This window comes from Leucoraja erinacea, chromosome 17 (genome assembly GCF_028641065.1).
Source record: "Leucoraja erinacea ecotype New England chromosome 17, Leri_hhj_1, whole genome shotgun sequence".
NCBI classification, from domain to species: Eukaryota; Metazoa; Chordata; class Chondrichthyes; order Rajiformes; family Rajidae; genus Leucoraja; species Leucoraja erinaceus.
The window spans coordinates 13,750,677-13,770,933 of record NC_073393.1 but is presented as its reverse complement, the minus strand read 5'-3'; the positions used below and the strand labels follow the sequence as shown (position 1 = coordinate 13,770,933).

Below are 20,257 nucleotides of genomic sequence, written 5' to 3'. Positions count from 1 at the left end.
AAGATTAGCCAAGCATGATTTCCCCTTCGTAAATCCATGCTAATTTGGACCGATCCTGTTACTGCTATATTTTAAAAAAGGATGTACCTGCCAACAGAGCAAGTGCAACTGTACTGGTTCCAAGAAATGCAAGTTTGTAAATTGATTGGACTAAGGTTGTAACCTCTGCTGTTTAGAAGAATGAGGTTTCATAGGAACAGGCAAAATTCTTAGAGGATTAAGAGGCTGGTTGAGGAATCTACAATCAGCAAGCACAGCTTCAGAATAAGAGGTGGGGAGGAAGTTAGGACTACATTTCTTCACTGTGTCTCATTGTCAACAATCCCCGAGGCAGACTGTGGAGCACAGTTGCTCAGGTTAGCTTTTGTTAATGTGGACTAACCTCATCTTCAGAAATCAGGCCATCCATCAGAATCTCTGCTGCATTAACTCTTGAGCAAGTAGGATATTTCAGCCAAACTGGGACCAGAGGTAGGTCAAAAGCATGTATCCTTTGCTTTCTACATAACGTGCATTTGCTGCTGATCTGCTAAATGCAAGTTTTACAGCCTCCTGGTCTGCCTCTAGGCATTTTTATTTGTTTGTGGTCACACACTGACAGCTGTTTTATTTGGTGTTCTTCAGATATATGTATTCATAAGTTCTAGTAGATTTGGGCAATTTGACCCATCAAGGCTACTGCACCATTCAATCATGGCTTTCCTTCACAACCCAATTCTCCTGCCTTCCCCCTGTAACCTCGTGACACCCTTACTAATCAACAATTTGTCAATCTCCTCCTTACAAAATATAGACTTTGTCTCCACAGCAATTAATGCCATAGATTCGCCACCTTCTGACAAAATAAATTCCTCAAATCCTTTTATAAAGGAACATCATTTTAGTCTGCGGCTATGGCCTCTGGCCCTAGATTCTCCCACTGGTGGAAACATCCCCTCCATATAGACCCTTTCGTTGAGCTGTTGCTATTTCATTGTAGATGACATTCTTGCCGTTTGTTGCTGTTGTGAATGGTGTTCAGTGTGCAATCTTCACAAACGTCATTGCTTTAGATTCAGATTTTAGAGGTACAGCATGGAAACCGCAACCAGTAATGCACTAGCTCTCTATCCTGCAAGCTAGGGACAATTTTACAGAAAGTGGGAGGAAACTGGAGCACCTGGAGAAAACTCAACTCAGTCACAGAGAAAACTCCAGACAGCAACCTTAATCAGGATTGAATTTAGGTCTCTGCTGCTGCAAGGCAGCAACTCTATCACTACACCACTGTGCCACCCCATATGTTTAGATATAATTATCAGTGCAGCAACTGAAGGTTTATAGACTGATGTCTTTCCTTGAGAAATGTTTGAAGTGATATTCTGGGGCTGATATAAACACTGCTGTAATTTCTACATGGTGAAACCAAAATGTATAAAAATGGCCTTTATTAAAATCTGACAATGGCACTTTAATCACACGTGACTTTTTCCTATTATAAATTGAGTACAGAGGCAAATAAATAAATGGGTCTTTGTCCCAAACATTATGGAGGGCACTGTATGCTCCTGCATTCATACCTGCAAAATTTTAAGGAAAAAAATATTTTAAGATTCAATGAGATCATCTCTTATTCAATCCATCCTCACATTGGCAAGACATATTGCCTGCAATCAATCTAATGCTTCTTCATTCCACTCCTTCAAGGGCAAGTTTTTTTGAAAACCTAATGGCACCGAAACTATACAGAATAGTCCTGGACACTTTTGTTACGTCCCAATCCACAGGAACAATTCCAGACTCTACAGAATTCTTAAAGTCGATGATAATTTAATTTACTAACTCTAATGCCACCATCTTAAAAAAAATCTGCATCAAACTCTCATTCCATCCATCAAGTCCGACCGGTTGCTGTTGCACAATGGCCATTTCAAATTGAAGTAATTCACATGCACATCATCCACTCCTCAGAACTGGATGGGATGCAAGTAATTCCCAAGATTCCCAATTACCCTCAGCTCGATCCTCAACCATTTTCTTTCCAATCAACGGCTTCTTTATTCTTATTACCAAAACGATTGTCTTGTAAACATCAATGTTTACGTTATTCCCTATTGAATCAGTTTATTAACGTCATGTTTTGAAGCAATCCTCGTTTTAACTATAAACCACAATTTCTGTAAATTGTAATATTCAAACCATTTATAAACAGCACACAATACCACTGATCATTTGCTAATCAAATTTGAACTCCTCTCTTCCCCCTTTACTGTTTTGAAACTAGTTTGTTTTTAATTCTGCGACTTGGTGCAACTCTACATATATTGAATTTCCGTTACTGCAAATGCTTCGATGGGATTAGCCAAACATGACCTTCAATTTGGATTAATTGCCTCTACATTTTCTAGATGTTATTCTAATGAAGAATTCCAAACTTTTTCCATCATAATTAGTGATCAAAAGGTCACGAGATTTGTTTTGTTCCTTTTGTGAAATAAAACAGGAATCGTATTAATTATTGTTCATTCCTCCATACCCATTGTAATGTATACTTGTATGAGGCTGCTGTGGATATACATCTAGTTTCAAATGTAATTTGTCAGTTAAATCTCATTATTCGTATGCCTAATTCATATGCATTTTATTCTGTAACTGAGATGATAGATACGCCTTCTCGTGGTCAGAATAGATTGTGTCGTTCATCAATCACCCTTCAGACATGGGAAATTTACCTGTTAGGATTGGTGTGTGGATTATCAATCAGCTCGTCTTACAAGAATTGATTTCAACTGGAGGGCTGTATTTCCCCATTGAATCAATTTATTAATGTCTTGTTTTGAAGCAAGAAGGCTATATTTGTTCTTAGTTCTGCTGTCGCAGTAGAGATGAACGGTCTTTCAAAATAAAACCAAAGCATTCCTGGTAACAGAGTTGCATGCAATTCAATTCACAAAAGTTAGAATGCGTTCGAAACACAAATTTTGGTCAAATGTTCCATGATGAGCAAGTTGAATTTCTTTTTAATTGGCAAGATTCTTTCCCCATTCAGGTGACTTCACAGACTTCATGTGCATAAGGAGATCTACGACAGAGAAAATAAAACAAAACTCCATCACTGGCTTTTACAATGTAGTATTTGCCAATGCCAACAGGTTGAATAAATCCTGACCTTCCCCAATCAAATGTGCTAGGGTGCAGCAGGGTCCAGCAGGGAATAGATGCAATCAATATAAGTGCACAACAGGATTTGTCAGTATGTTCAACATCTCACCCGAGATCTGTATAGGAGATGCAAATAGGAGTCATTTCTTCATGTGTCTTCTTCCCGTAAAAACCTTAAAGAAAACTGTCCAAACATCTAAATTCATTGACTAAGCATTTCTTTCGGATTTGCAGTCAACAATTCAAATTCAACATTGGGAGAGAATTAAATGAAACAAAAACAGACTAAACATTATAAATAATAACACCCATATGCACAATCCAGTAAAGAGTTCCAGAGACTACATTAAGGGAACATATGTAATGATGCTTTATATAAGAGATATTTTGAAGGACAATTTATGACTTACTCTCATCATTATTTTAAAACTCAAATGTGAAAAAGCAAATGAAAATAGCTAATTTGGGATCTGGAGCTGGGATCAAGGATGACTTGGCCATCTTTAGGAAGAAATTGGTATGGCTAAAGATAGGGCTTTCTGGTAAGGTTTATTCATATGGAGTCTGTCAAATAGCTACATCGGAAGGGAAACGATAAAAAATAACATTTTCAAATAGGAACGAAGAAAAAGATCAGCTTAACTGATACCAACAAGCAACAGTAAACAGAATTTACAACATCTCCTTGTTATTTACCAGTTCAATTAAGACAATTGTAAAACTGATGATAATTATGATTCCAATTAAAAAATTGAAAATCCTGATTGTGGTTCAAACCTAACGTTATGACTTAAGAGGAATTGATTGCCACAACTGGTTCTGAAATCAATTCTCTTACTATTCTCATTGAAACAGCAAGGTTACTTGAACATCAAATGTTATTCTACAGTAATCATATCAGTCAACACCATTAAATTTCATTAGCATTGATTTAATTTTATTAAGACTATGTATATTAATAAAAAAAAATTACAAGTGGCAAGAGTATCAGGTTGCAATTCAGTCTCTGGGCTCTGATTACATCGATCAACTTTTTGATTTATGGTGTCATCTGAACCCTAAAAGCAAATTACTTGTCATCTTGTATCTATGGTAGCCCAGTCAAAATAAAATTGATTTGTAATAAAATTAAAAAAGTTTGTGACACTTCTTTTGAAAACACATCACACTTGTGGTAGGAGAATATTCAATGGTAAGACAACAGAATTGAGAGTTAACATGCTCTGTAGTTTGCACTCCGTTTCCTACTCAAACCTTACAATCAGATACTCTCTTTACACTCAGCAAGGACGTAGATTATCTACAATCCCATGTTCTGCAATTAGCCATGCGCAACTGCAGGAAAGACGGCTCTTTTACATTCCTAAAAAACACTGGTAACCGTGGAGACATCCTATAGGCAGCTTGAAACTATTTTGATAAGACAGTGTATTAATTCTACTCATTTTTTTTATTAATCTGCTTTTCATTTTAGCATCTGCATTAGCAAACTGTTAGTGCTTACAAAATGGAGATGATACAAAACGACAACAGCTTGATTCAACTGGCAAAAACATACCACTCTTCTCATCAAAAGTCCACCTTTGTAAAGACTGCAGTCATTTAAGGTGATAAGTCACGTTTGGCTGACTTCTTGCCCAACTTTCTGTTGCGCAGCTTCATTTCCAAAGGAGACTTCGCATTCGAGCTCTGCTGTGTCCATGACTTCACATCCATCCTGCATTATATTCAGACTGTAGACGTTGAAATGGCAAAAAACCCATAAAAAAACTGTTTGTGGTTCCCTTTCCAATATGACATGGACATTTATATCAAACATACTTGTTAAAACTAGTGCTCTTGAAAGACTTGTACATAAACCAATCTTACTGTCACCGAAGCTGATACAACCAAAAATAAAAACAAACAGAACTTGTGTTCTAACAGATTGCAGCAGTGAAAGTGTAACACTGGTTTTCAAGCTACTTTAAAATACATAAATTAAAATCTATTTTTAATTACACATTTGCAATAGAATTCTGAAAATAATTCACAATGCTCAACTATTGTAGTCAATGGGTGGATAACCCCTTTATTGGCCAGAGACAACGGTCTCATCAGTACATGGCCATTAGGAGGAATTCTGAAAACCTATTAACCTGATCCAAACCAAAGCTCCCATTTAACTCATCGGTTTCAATATAATAACACTCAACTGCAGATAAGTTTACACTCTAATGATAACTGTTGAGGAATCTAATCCCTTTAAGAAAATATTTCAGTTCAGTTTTTGCTTGAGAACTATTAAGCCAGCTGTGAGACAATTTACATATTTGCTTTAAGGTGCAACTAGTAGCAATTGCAACCCAGATGAGCGCAGTGCACAGGACGCTGGAGCTATGCCTTACCATAGAAATGTAGATTGTGCATTTAAATTATTCTGTTAAATCACTTGATCATGTTTTCTGTGAGAATGCACAAAGGTCATGGACTTGACAATAGGGAATAGGCATAGCTCAAAGCCATGTTAACATACCTCCTGATAGCCACCAGTGCAGCAACATTGGCTGGCACCTGGTAGAAAGATGCTGCCTTGACCTCCAAGCCCCCAGGCCTGTTTGGCATGGTCAAAGAATGGAAAAGTATAAGTTGCAAATTACTTTAGGTAGCTTAAGATGTCGTAAAATACTTTTTAAACCTATTAACATTGATTTCAATGTTTACATTACTCAAAGAAGAGTTGTGATAAAGGAACTTTCCACCAGGAAAAGTGGATCGTTAAATTCAGCAGTAAACACAGAACTGTGGACAAGGGGATTGCCAGAGTGAAGACGAATTTAGTTGTGGCCTGTGATCCTTGTTACAAGAAAGGTTTAAACAGAGGGCAATAGAGCAAGGTAAATCAAAATGTTTTAAACCTTTGATTGTGATCAAACAGTTGCACAGAAAGGCTTTGCAGCATAAGAGGACGGCACTACTGTCATTGTAGGAAAACAATGGTGCTAAAATATATTCCCGAATCTTAAAACGCTGCAATCTTAAAACACAAAAATGTTTTTTTCTACATTACAGCTTTATTACAACAAAGATGTTCACACTCATTTTTGGATTCATATTAGTGAAAACAAATCTCCCAATTCCCTAAGAAAAACACAAATGCTGGAAGAACTCAGCCAGTCAAGCAGCTTCAATGGAAAGAGAAGCTTGTCTACATTTTGGATCTAAAATGCAACCTGGCTTCGCTTTCCACAGATGCTGTTTGACAGGCTGAGCTCTTCCAGCATTTCTTCTTTTATTTCAGATTCCATCACCTGTCGTTTTATTTGGTCACTGTGTGCATAAAATACTAATGAGGGGACATTGTGTATATGTGAAAGTCACAGAAGGCTAAGCTGCAACATAATCTGCAAAGCAATGTTGGACCGAGGATGGGGTGGGGCGGGGAGAAATGGAAGGTGCTCTCCAGTGTAATCACACACACACACACAAATAACAGTGCATCGCAGCACTAGTTTTAACAACCAGCCTATCCATTTCAGCAGAGGACAGGCAGAAGAGAAAATCCAGATCGCTAAACTGTAAGGTATGCAGATCAATGGAAAGAGTTTGGTGTGATCAAGAACGATGTTAAGATAGAGGTAAGTGAACTCTGGTCACATATGTCCCACATGTCTCGCACCTGACTGGTCAGCACATACTATTTGCTCTTGCATCTCCACTTGCTGATTTGCCCTGTTTTAGTTTTGAGAGTCTGGAGGTTGGTAAACTTTATTGGTGGATAAATCCTAAGTCAGATAACAAAGATCTATTGGTATCAGCAAAGTTATGAGACTTTATAGAGGGATGGAGGACCAAGATGCTCTAATGGATACATCACAAAAAGCCCATGAAACTTGACTCTGCCATGAGGACCAGCACCATCTGTTAACTCATCCAAATCTATCTGTACCACAGTTCTGTACAAGCTTAGCTAAGATCAGACTTCCAGAGCAAACAAAAATATCACTGTCCACAAGCAGACCCTTCAAAGGAGTTTTCCGCTGTGTGTTGAAGGCAGTGCTCCTGTAGATAGCTCAGCTCTGTAAACCTCTCCCCGCACCATGTGCACTTACACTGATTCTCTCTGGCGTGGACATTCTGGTGCTTTATCAGGTGCTCCTTCTGCTTAAAGCCCTTGTCACAAGTGATGCATTTGAAAGGTTTGTCCCCTGTGTGCACACGCCGATGCCGCTCCACATCTGACGAGTACTTAAACCGCTTCTCACAGTTGCTGCATTTCAGGGGCTTCTCCTTTGCCGGACGGCACGGGTGCTCCACCAGTTCGGAGGAGCACGCAAAGCGCCGCTCACAGGCGTTGCACTTGAAGGGCCGCTCTTCCACATGGGTTGCTTCATGGAGCTGCAGAGCAGAGACGCGCTTGTAGGCCTTTTGGCACACAGTACACTTGAACGGCTTGCCCTCCACGCGGGCACAGCGATGTCGCAAGAGCTCCGAGGAGTCTTTGTAGCCCTTCTGGCATCCCGTGCACTGGAAGAGGCTCTCTCCAGTGTGAATGTGTTGATGGTAGAGGAGGTGAGAGGATTCGCTGAAGCCCTTGTCGCACACAGTGCATTTGTAGGGTTTGTCTCCCGTATGGGTCCGCTGATGCCGTACCAGCGCGTACAGCTGCTTGAAGCTCATCTGACAGGTGGTGCACTTGAAAGGCCTCTCACCGGAGTGAACGCGCTGATGGTGTTGGAGGTAGGACGCGCGTTTGAAGGTCTTGGGACACTGGCTGCACTTGTAGGGACGTTCACCATCCGTCGTGCATTGGTGCTGCAACAGCTCCCCCGGCTGCTTGAATCCCACGTGGCAGATGACGCACTTGAACATGTCCTCACCGGCATGCACGCACATGTGACGCACCAGGTGTGAGCGGTGCTTGAAGCTTTTGTGGCAGACGCTACAGTCATAGGGACGCTCGCCCGAGTGGATGCGCTGGTGGTGGGCCAGGTGCGAAGACTGGCTGAAGGTTTTGTCGCACTCCGTGCACTTGAAGGGCCGCTCTCCAGTGTGCACCCTCTGGTGCCTCTGCAGTTCAGAGGCGTGGCGGAAGGACTTTTCACAGGACGAGCACTTGAAGGGTTTCTCACCGTGGATGTACTGGTGGCGCACTAGCTGTGAGGACTTCTTGAACCCTTTCTGGCAAACGGTACACTTGAAGGGCTTCTCGGGCGCGTGGAACTGTTGGTGGGCAACCAGCTCGGATGAGTCCTTAAATTTCTTCTTGCAGACCGTGCATTCAAAGGGTTGGTCTTCAATGTGGACCCTCTGGTGCACGAACAGCTCTGACGACTGCTGGAAGTTCTCGCCGCAGATGGTGCACTTGAAGGGGTTGTTCTCATTGTGGACGTTCTGGTGCTGGACCAGTGCCAGCAGCTGGGAGAAGCTCATCTTGCAGACGTGGCAGATGAAGGGCTTCTCCTCCACTTGCCCACACTGGTGTTGCAAGAGGTCGGTGGATTGGCTGAAGGTCTTCTGGCACTGGGCGCACTGGAAGAAGCGATTCATGTTTAGAAAGCACGGATGCTGCTGAAGCTCAGATAGTTGTGTGATGGTCTGGCCACACATATTGCATTTTTGGGAGCACTCAGCTGACAAGGGCTGATGTTGCTGAAGGCCTGTGTCGGCCGGGAACACAATGGCAAACTCGAGGGCACGCTCATTACTCTGGGGAATGCAGTTCTCCACGAGAGGCGGGGCGGCTGGGTGCTCCTCCCAACATTCAGTCATGTTGAATGGGCTCACATTGGAAAATTGTTTCCGAACATAAAACAGAGGGCTTGATCCCAGACTTGAGTTGATTCCACACAGGGCAAGGTGTCTTAGTCTGTTAAAAGAGCAAAATATTTAAATTAGTTTTTAATAAAGTTTTGCAAAATGTCAGAAGGAAGTCACCAGAGCATGCAGGTTTGTATGCTAATTAGCTTCTGTAAATTATCCCTTGTGTGTAGGATAATGTACAGGTAATCATTGGTCGCAGGGACATGGTAGGCCAAAGGGCCTGTTAACATGCCGTCTCTCTGAAGTAAACTAAAATTATCAATACAATGACTCTAGATACCATTCTATGATGGGGTGTCCTTGATTAACACATCAAACTTTCAGAGCTTCTCAAGGCGGCAGAAAGAAATCAGAGCATCCAAAGAGCAATTAATGATAATTGAGAATGGAAAAAAGTCACAAAGAGAACTTAACTGATGGACGGAGGTATTGTGGGAATATGACAGCAGTCAGGAAAGAAGGATTAAAGAGGGAAAAGAACAGTAGGAATGGTTTTAAATAAGTAATAATGAAACAGATGCAAATGATGGATGGGTGTATTTTTGGAAAGTTGAGAAAAGTAAATCTACCACTATTAGTGGCTGATTATAGTGGTTTAAACAGTGGCCAATGAATCCCACATATTTCACTCGGACACAAAAATCACGTTAACTTGCAACAAGAACCTTAATTTGAATTGGGAGCACATTTTAAAGTGATGCCAATTTACACACCCAAAAAAACGATATCGGTTGGCACAAATACTGCTAAGAAAATATGAAATGTCAATTTATATTTTGTACCCCCTCCATCCTAATTCAGTTGCGGACGATAATAATGGGACTCCATCTCCTGTTACTAGAGTGGAATATGAATGCGTGAACGTTTTTGGTGGATGGCATACGAATACTTGATTGCGAGGGGGACAGGACTGCCAGCTCAATGTTCCAGGGATGCAATGTTTCAGCCATGATAGAGTGGGAGGTAAAAGAGATGCTTTATTAATCAAGGAGTATGGCATGACACACTCAGAGGATATACTGGAGGCTCGTCCACTGCGTGGGAAGAGCTCAAAGTTAAGAAAGGTGCAATCACGTTAATGGGATTATACTATAGGCCTCTCAATAGCCAGCAGGAGATCGAGGAAAAGATATGTAGACAGATTAGAGAATGATGCAAATCCAACAGACTTCCCCATGGTCGGTGACTTTACAACTATCCCAATATTATCTGGGACTTACTCAGTGCAAAAGGCTTCTATGGGGCAGAATTTGTTAGGTGTATCCAAAAGGGTTTTCTAAATCAGTACAATATTTTTCTCCAGAGATGCTGCCTGTCCAGCTGAGTTACTCCAGCATTTTGTGACTATTTTATGAATAGTACGACATGAGGGGAACCCACATTGGTCCTTGTATTGGGAAAGAAGTCTGGCCAGATGACTGGTGTTTCAGTGGAAGTACATTTTGGGAACAGTGATCACATCTCAGAAGAGTCCCAACCCAAAATGTCACCTTTTCCTTTTTTCCCCACAGATGTTGCCTGAAACACCAAGTTACTCTAGCATGTTGTGTCTATCTTTTGGTGTAAACCAGCATCCGCAGTTCGTTCCCACACTTTAAATAATTTTAAGATGATTATGAAAAAAGGATAAGTCTGGATGTTGAGGAAGGTACTAAATTGGGGCAAGGCAGATCACAACATTAGTAGGTAGGAGTTAGAGAGGGTAAATTGGGAGATGTTGTTATTGTGCAAGTCCACATCTGACATGTGGGAGTCGTATACATGCCAGTTGTTCAGAGTTTAGGACTAGCATGTTCCTGTAATGAAAGATAAATATGGCAGAAAAAAAGCCATAATGTCACGAGTATGAGAATTGATGAACCAGATTAAAGAAAATCCCAAGGCTTTTTATATCTATTATAAATCTAAATAACCACAATATAAAATTCTGATCTTGGATGTGGATGTATTTGTGCGTGGATTTATGTGTTTTGTGTGTGATTCACATCTACTCGAAAATCTGACACGCTAACGGTGACATTTTTACATATTCCGGTAGAGATTTACCTCATCACATCTATCTCGAAAATCACCTCACCTGAAAATGTGAACCATTATTTCCCAAGTTTTTTTTAACTAAAATTGCTCATCAATCTGAGATATTTTTTAAATCTAACGAGCTGGATGACATCACAATGGCTCCTCTCGCTCAGTCGACCGGCCTGCCATCTGCAGCACCCTGCCCCGCCCTGGCTCTGGATCGAAACCGATGACAAGTTACGTTTAAACACCACCCCCCACTCCCCCTCACCTCCGACTCAGTCATTTTGTCGCCTCCCGACTCAGTCCACTCGCTCAGGGCTGTGGAATGAAGCCGCTGAAAACCGAGTACGCTCGTGCCTCAGCTCGGGTTTCCCGAGAGATGCAGAGAGCTTTGTACTAGAGTTGGGCCCTGTACTGGAGCTCTCTCTCTCCCCGGGCTCTCTCCACTTTTTGCAACCCGCTCGCTCGCCTGGCTCTCCCTCCTCTTCCCCTCCACCTCAACCCCCCCTTCTTTCCCCCTCTCTCCCGCTCCTCTCTTCCCCCATCCCTCTCCCACCTCCCTCTCCACTTCTCCCCCTCTCTCCCCTGCCCCTCCCCCCCCCCTCCCTCCCACCCCTCTCCCCTGCCCCCTCTCCTCCCTGCCCCCACCCGTCTCCCTCCACCTCTCACCCTTGTGCGTGTGGGGGGTGGTTAATGTGTGTGTGACGCCGCAGGCCCCCCCCGCGCATTGTGGGGACGGAACCCAATGGGCCCCCTTTGATCTAGTGTACATTAAAAACAAGGGTAACCTGGAAGCAGGCAGAACCGTTCCAGAATAAAATAAAGGGATTTATGTTTGGAATAAGAGGATGCTGACGAGGTACTAAACAAGTACATTGAATTTGTATTCACCAAGGAGAAGGGCATAGAGGTTAGTGAGATTAATTTGCGGAAGACTAATATGCTAAGGCAGTTTGAGTTAAAGCGATGGCGGTGTTGGGACTCTTGAAGAGCATTAAGATACATAAATTACCAATAAGCGTAGTTTATCTTGGTATAATGTTCGACAGACATTGTGGGCTGAAGGGCCTGATCCTGCACTCAATGTTCTAGTGATGAAGGTGATTGTTTAGGGTTGGGCAGTGATATTGTCTACGTAGATGTTAATAAGGTATTTGATGAAGTCCCGCACAGTAGGCCAAACCCGAAGATTAAGAAGCATGGAATCCACAGTGATTTGGTCATTTGGATTCAGAACTGGTTTACTGATGGAAGATTAAGGGTTCAGGTGGAAGGGTGTTATTCTGGCTGGAAGTCTGTGATTAGTGGAGTTCAGCAGGGATCTGTGTTGGGACTCTGTGGTTTGAGATAGAGATAGATAGAGATAGATAGAGATAGATAGAGATAGATAGAGATAGATAGAGATAGATAGAGATAGATAGAGATAGATAGAGAGATAGAGATAGATATATAAATGCAGATGGGTTCGTTAGTAGGCAGACATCATCAAAATTGGTAGAGGTATGGACAATGAGGAGGGTTGTCAAAGCATACAGTGGGATATAGATCAGCTACAGAGATGAGTGGAGAAAAAGTAGACAAAACTAAACAGCATTGATGTAGGGGATCTTGGGGTCAAAGATCATAAGCTCCCTGAGCAGATGATGTTTGGTATGCTTATTTTCATTGGTAGGAGCAATAGTCAGGAAGTCATGATGCAACTATAAGATTTTTGTTAGGCCGCATTTAGAGCATTACATGCAGTGCTGATCTCACCCTTACAAGAGGGTCATGGGGGCTTTGGAGAGGGTACAGTAGAGGTTTACCAGAATGCTGCCTGTATTCAAGGGTATTACCTATAACAAGTAGTTGTACAGACTTAGATTGTTTTCTCTGGAATGTCAGGGGTTGAGGAGAGACCTATTCAAAATATATAAAATTATACGAGGCATAGATAGCTAGATCCCTTTTACCAGGCAATACCATTTTGTGTGAATATATCAATACATTTGCATCGTTGAGAAGGCCAAGGGAGATGTATTATTAATCTGATGCCACATTTGAATAATCAACATATAAAAATGGGAGGACAGTCACTGTATTTTAACACCAAATTCATTCTACACCATGGTTATTGAAGAGGGATTCCATCGCAAAATATCAATGTTACTTGACAGCAAATGCATGATAGAACTGTGACTTTGGAAACCCAGATCATCATCTCACGGGTCAATTATGCATAGTGCATTCTCCCAATTGCTGCAGTCCAGTCACACCCTTTGTTTATTCACCCTGTTGGCTCAACGACATGCTTCAGCGACTAATGACTGGGAGCACTCACACCCATTGTGATGAAGTGCTTTGAGAGATTGGGTATGATGCAAATCAACTCCCACCTCAGTAATGACCTGGAACCATTCCAATTTGCCCACCAGCACAATCAATCTGTATGATTGGCGCAAACACCTCCTCCTCACTGACCTTCAAAACAGGGGTACCTCAAGGCCACGGGTTCAGTCCCCATCTCTACTCTCTCTATACCCATGGCTGTGTAATCAGTTACAGCTGATGCACAAGCTTTAAATATGGCAATAATGCCACTGAACAAAATGTTTTATCTGAAAGTTTGCAAGACCACGGAGCCAATAGTGGACTTCAGAAAAGGAAAGCAGAGGGACAAAGCACCCATCTTCAATGGCGGGATGGCAGTGAAGAGAGCCAATAGCTTCTTGTATAGGAAGGAAATGCAGATGCTGGATTTCACTAAAGATAGATACAAAATGCTGGAGTAACTCAGCAGGTCAGGCATCAGCTCTGGAGAAAAGGAATAGGTGATATTTCGGGTCGAGACTGAAGCTGTCTGAAGAAAGATCTCCAGACTGTCTGAAGAAGTGTCTCGACCTGAAACATCACTAATCACCGTTAATCTGCCCAGCACATTGCTGCAATTGCAAAGACAGCTCACTAACATCTCTACATCTACAGAAATTTGAGGGGATACGGCATGTTGCCAAATACTCTATGTAACTTGTACAATGGAGAATATACTGGCTTGCTGCAAAGCTGTCTTTTCTCATATTCCAACAATCAAGAACAAAGGGGACTGCAGAAAATGGTGAACATTGCTTGGTATTGATCTCCCCATTATCAAAGGGATTCTACAGGAAGCACAACCTCAAGAAGGCAGCTAATAACCAAGAGCCACATCACCCTGGGAACTCTATTCTCGCTGCGATCATCGGGAAGATGGCACAGAAGTCTGAGAGACCCGTTACCTCCAGGTTCAAGACCAGCTTTATCCCATCAACCATCAGGTTCTTGAACCGCTCCTGCATTAACCCTTCCTCACCCACCAAACTATCATGGACTTTGCACTACTATGATGGCTCGACATACTTTGGTTTTTGCACTATCATGGTCTAGTTTACACCGAATAACTGATATTTTATTGTAAATTTATTTTTTGTTCTGTTTAATCTGCCCGTAAAGCTGCAGCAAGTAAAAATGTCATTATTCCAGTTCCACCGACAAATGAACACACTAACTCCTTTGTCCGAAATCAGCTGGTGGCATAGATCTTTTGTCCATATTAAGTAAAATTCTAGAAGTAACAAATGCGATTTGAACAATAGAAATCACAGGCTATCAAAAGTAGTAGACGGTGAAATCACTAATCAAGTTTACTCAACACAACGCAAACCCATCACCATGATGTCATGGCACTATTATCAGCAGGGAAAGAACAGCCAAGTAAATCCGGTAATCAATTGGCAGTCCCGACTCCACATATGTACCCATAACTAGCTCCTACTAGTTCCTCGGAGGGATCTCTCTCGTCATACCGAGATCTCAAGAAAGAAAGAAATGAAAACATGAAAATGTGGTGACTGATTATTCAAAATGGTTGTTCAAATGCTTCCAACCATAAAGACGTTATCAAAGCTAATCAAATACCCAACCAAGTAGTTTAAGATATTTAACATCATTTAGCTCCCTGGTCTGGCTCAATATGAAAAATGGTACAAAATGTAGGCCTCTTATATTCAAAGAAAGTTTGATATCTTGAAAAGTATTCAGTGAAAAGAATGTGACCTGGGCTTGGGGCTTGAAAGCCAAATCTCAGGATTGTAAATTACTTCAATGGATAAAGAATGAACAAGGAAAAGACACCCTTGCGCACAGCCTTGAGGGATACTAATAAATCAATGGGGTTTCTTCAATTTCAGCAATGAAAGGACATTTTTTCTTTCTGATGCTAGTCTGGCAAACTGCCTGAAGGTATGAAAAGGCTAGGCAAGGCAGTGCAGGCAGACATCAATCTTGCAAGCAGTTCAGCTTGCTGTCGTTTGAATAAAGAAATTAGTTCTATTTCTTGTTACTTTTAATTACTTGTTAATTTTAAGGGAAGCTGGTCTGTAATTGGATGCAACCCCCTTAGAGACAGCGGTTGATTGGCCGCCAAATAATCGGGCACAAAAAATTGACAAATAGGAAAACAAAATAAATTGGAAGTCAGATTTAAATCGGAAGAATATCATGCCTGATTCCACCCCAAGCTTTGTTAATAAATCTGTTGACTTCCTGAACAGTTGTCTCGTGACAATAGTCCACAAACAATTAGAAATCCTGCATTCCACTCTAGGAACTACTAGGATGGGGTTTAGATACAATTCTTTGGAATGTCTATTCAGGACTATAACCCCCATGCACTACTGAACCCTGCCCTCAATTACACCAGCAGCAAAACAGATTTGCAAAATCAAGGTAACATCCTCCATGGTGTTAATCAGCAAAATGTACGAGAGCAAGGTGATGTTTGGTACACCTCTATACGGTTTGAAATCATTTGAACTATTCTGGTTACAAAAGCTTTAACCGCTTGTAATTTGTGGCCTCTAAGTCAATGTGCCCAATGATTAAACATGATCTAATGTGGTAATAACTTTCCACTGGGAGGAACCTTGTAATACATCACTAGTTTTATAACTGTGAAGTAAAGTGAAAGTTTCTCATTTTACTGCCACAGTGAGAGGTTTCATTATAAATGGGAATCTCATAAGTTGTAGGAGTAGAATTAGACCCATCATGTCTACTCCGCAATTCAATTTTGGATGATCTATCTTTCCCTCTCAACCCCATTCTCCCGACTTCTCCCCATAACCCTCGACACCTGTACTAATCAAGAATCTGTCAATCTTCACTGTAATAATATCAATTGACTTGGCCTCCACAGCTTTTTGTGGTAATGAATTCCACAAGTTCACCACTGCCTGACTAAAGAAATTCCTCCTCATCTCATTTCTAAAGGAGCATCCTTTTATTCTGAGGCAATGGCCTCTGGTGCTAGACTCTCCCAGTACAATATTTATTCAATGTAATTTGAACCTCAGTGAGGCTCAAACGAAACTCTGTTTCTACAGCCATACAAACAAAACAATTCCTACAAGACACACAAACAATTCAATTCACACAAACATCCATCACAGTGAATCTCCTCCTCTCTGTGATAGAAGGCAAGTATTTTCTCTCCCCTGTGCACCATTTTCCCCGATGTTGAAGCCCCAGGCGGGCGATTGTAAGTCCCACGGCCATTAAGGCCGCGCCGGGCGATGTACGGCCCCGCTCCAGGTCTAAATGTCACAAAGTTGGAGCCCCGGCAAAGTGTTGGAATGTCCCGCTGCCGTTAAAGCCGCACCGGGCGATGTATGGCCCCGCGCGGGTCGTTCCAACCCCGCGACACGGGCTGGAGAAATTGCGTTGCAGGAGCTCTTAAAAGTGGTCTCCCACCCGGACCCGCGAGCTCCCGATATCACAGTCCACAGGACTGCAGCTGGAGCCTCCGAGCTCAGGAGTCGGGCCGCAGCCGCTCCCCACGCACCAAGGCCGGCCAGCCCCACGATGGTGAATCCGCAGCTCCGCGGACTCCGCGACTGGAGCCCTCAGGTCGGTTGGAGGCCGCTCCACGGGTGCTAGGCCCCAACGACAACGGGGACCTGACAGGGAAAAGGTCGGGTCTCATGCACAGGGATGAGATTTTAAAAGTTCCCTCGCCCCCCACATATACACAGTTAAAAACAGTATGAAAAAAACACGACAACTACATTTAACTAGACGAAAAATTAAAAAAAGACAGACCGGCTGCAAGGGCCGCTGCAACGCGAGTCGCACCGCCAACCGTAGTGGAAACATCCTCGCCACATCATGATCAGTATAAAAAGCTGTCCTACACTTCGTCATTGGCACAAAGCCCAGTGATAGGTTGCACCTTTCTGTGCTGCAGCCCAGGTGCTTCACTTGCATCTTGACAAGCAATCTTGAACCCAGGGAAGAGGAGCAGAGAATCCCCCACCCCCACCCCTCCACTCTTGATAAATGAACTCGAGGCGACAGAGCCTGCAGATACATATGTGGAGAGGTGGTTTCCTCTTCTGCATTTGTCAGCCCACAACTTTCCTGTCTGATGAAATTAATGGGGCAAAGAATTGTGGGCAGTTGGCGCCAAAGTAGAAAATGTGCCCATAGATTGAATGTGCTCTTAATAAAGAAAACATCATCAATATTCGTTGAAACAAAATAATTACATTTTCATCGGCACCAACATTAAAAATACGGACAATTTTCCTAAGCTTTTTGTGTACCTCTATTAACCTAGAAAGTGATCTTATCAGTTAAACATTAAAAATGTTTAAGTGTCACTAAGGACAGTAGACGCAGGCAAGGAGCAAGGATGAATGTGCTTCAGGGCCAGCTGGTAGAGCTGGCACCTGACAACGCCAGAAAAGTGATTCAATCCAGACCTCGGATGCTCTGTGTGAAGTTTGCACATTCTCTGTGACTACTTGGGTTTCTTCAACCAGGCGCTCCCACATCCCAAAGATGCGCAGGATTGCAGGTTAATTGGCCTCTGTAAACAGCCCCTAATGTGCAAGTGGACGAGAAAGTGGGATAACATAAAACTAGTGTGAACAGATCAATGGTCAACATGGATGTGATGGGCTGAAGGGCCTGTTTCCGTGCTGTATCTCTAAAGTAAACTAAACTGCAGTATTTAGTTTACTGTATATATACACCTGCAAAACAACAAATCAGCAACTGTCTTCTTTGGTGTCTAAAGACCACGAGGACAATTGGATTCATAGCCCCAGAGAAGACAGGATATCTTACGGTTATCGCTGACATCATTGGAAAGAACAGGGATTTTTGTTGATGATTGCACAGCATTCAATTAATTTCATTTGCATCTCTTTAGACTTTAGAGGTAGAGTGTGGAAACAGGCCCTTCGGCTCACCGAGTCCCAGCTGACCAGCACATACACGAGCACTATCCGACACATTAAGGACAACATATAATTCGCAGATGTCAATTAACCAAAAAACCTGTACGTCTTTAAAGTGTGAAAGGAAACCGGTGCACCCGGAGAAATCCCATGCAGTCACAGGGAGAACGTACAAACTCCATACTGAAAGCACCCGGGGTCAGGATCTAACCTGGTTTCGGGCGCTGTACCACTCCATCACTGCGCCAATATGCTGCCCTTAAACATGACAGCAACCAGTACTTGCATGCAATAAGATCTGAACAACATTCAGGTCTAAGTGTCTAGGTTGGCAATTAGTAAGCAGCATTCACACAATGTAAATTGCCAGACAATGACACTCCCCAATACACCAACTATTTCTCTTTGACCTTCTCCAGCATTCTCATCACCAAGTTTTCCACAACACAACACAGAGCCAGAGGCAACAGTTGTACAAAAACAGGACTTTCAGTCCATTGAATCCATGCTGACTATCAAGCACCCATTCACTCGAATAGTATGTATTTTACCTCAATCTCAACACCCCTGCCAACCTCCCAACATTCAACCACTTGAAAGTATTTATAGTAGCCAAATAACCTGGCAACCCTATACATTTTTGCAATATGGGAGGAAATTTGAGCCCCATGGAAATCCAAGCATTCATAGGGAGATTGTGTAATATGCACACACATCTCACTCGATGTCAGGATCGAACCGTGGGTTGTCAAAGTTGTGCAGAATCGACTCTATCAACCCCACAGTACTGCCCAGGCAGTCATCATTGTTTAGAAACTCTACTAGACGAGACATGGGAACATACAGTGCCCTCCATGATGTTTGGGACATTTGCCTTTGTACTCCACAATTTGAGTTTGGTAATAGGAAAAAAAAAACAAAAAAAAAAAAATCACATGTGGTTAAAGTGCACATTGTCAGATTTTAATAAAGTCAATTTTTATACATTTTGGTTTCACCATGTAGAAATGACAGCAGAGTTCAAACATCGTTTCCCCCATTTCAGGGCACCATAATGTTTTGGACACAGCAATGTCATGTAAATGAAAGTAGTCATGTATAAGGGCCTGTCCCACTTTCACAATCTAATTCACAACTTCTGCCGAGTTTGCCCTGGACTCATACTCGCAGCATGGCTGTCACGAGTTCGTAGGTAGGTCGTAGCAGGCCGTGATGCTAATCGTAGGTACTTGTGACATCAAGTAGTCATGATGAAAAATGTCCATGAGAAAAATAGGTAGTGAAAGTGGGACAGGCCCTTTAGTATTTTGTTGCATATCCTTTGCATGCAATGACTGCTTGAAGTCTGCGATTCATGGACATCACAAGTTGCTGGATGTCTTCTCTGGTGATGCTCAGCCAGGCCTGTATTGCAGCCATCTTTAACATACTTGTTTTGGGGGCTAGTCCCCTTCAGTTTTCTCTTCAGCATATAAACGGCATGCTCAATTGGGTTCATATCGGGTGATTGACTTGGTCACTCAGAAATTAACCATTTTTTAGCTTTGAAAATCTCCTTTGTTGCTTTAGCAGTATGTTTGGGATAATCGTCTTGCTGTAGAATGAACCACCAGCCAATGAGTTTTGAGGCATTTGCTTGAACTTGAGCAGATAGGATGTGTCTATACACTTCAGAATTCACTAGGATTTGATTAAATTAGATTAGATTCCTTTATCTTCATTCAGACCTTTCGGTCTGAACAAAATTTCGTTGCCTGCAGTCATACACAATAATAATAAATAACAAAACATACAATAAACACAAATTAACATCCACCACAGTGAGTTCGCCAAGCACCTCCTCACTGTGATGGAGGCAAAAGTCTCAGTCTCCGTCTCTTCCCTCCTTGTTCTCCCTCTGCGTTGAGGCGATCCAGGCCGAAGATGCCGCCTTCCAGTCCAGCGGACGTAGCTGTAGTTGCCAACCTGTAACCTACGAGCTCCCGGTTGTCCACTGGACTGGCGGCCGAACCTCCGAAGTGATGTCGCCGCCGCCG

General features: G+C 42.4%; 1 protein-coding gene across 7 annotated transcripts in view; it reads right to left on the bottom strand.

Annotated features, from left to right (window-relative positions):
* Positions 1-1,270: 1,270 nt before the first annotated feature.
* LOC129705155 (zinc finger protein 319-like) overlaps positions 1,271-20,257 on the bottom strand; it is a 31,878-nt gene continuing 12,891 nt past the window's right edge. For 3 of the 7 annotated variants that reach the window (XM_055648596.1, XM_055648595.1, XM_055648594.1), the window contains one exon: positions 4,057-8,989. In XM_055648596.1, the coding sequence (XP_055504571.1) occupies positions 7,123-8,892 (1,770 nt within the window). In that variant the 5' untranslated portion in view covers positions 8,893-8,989 and the 3' untranslated portion in view covers positions 4,057-7,122. Of the gene's footprint in view, positions 3,062-4,056; positions 8,990-17,741; positions 17,862-20,257 lie in introns of those variants that run through there. The other 4 variants (XR_008724858.1, XM_055648592.1, XM_055648593.1 and 1 more) reach the window with 4 other exon arrangements.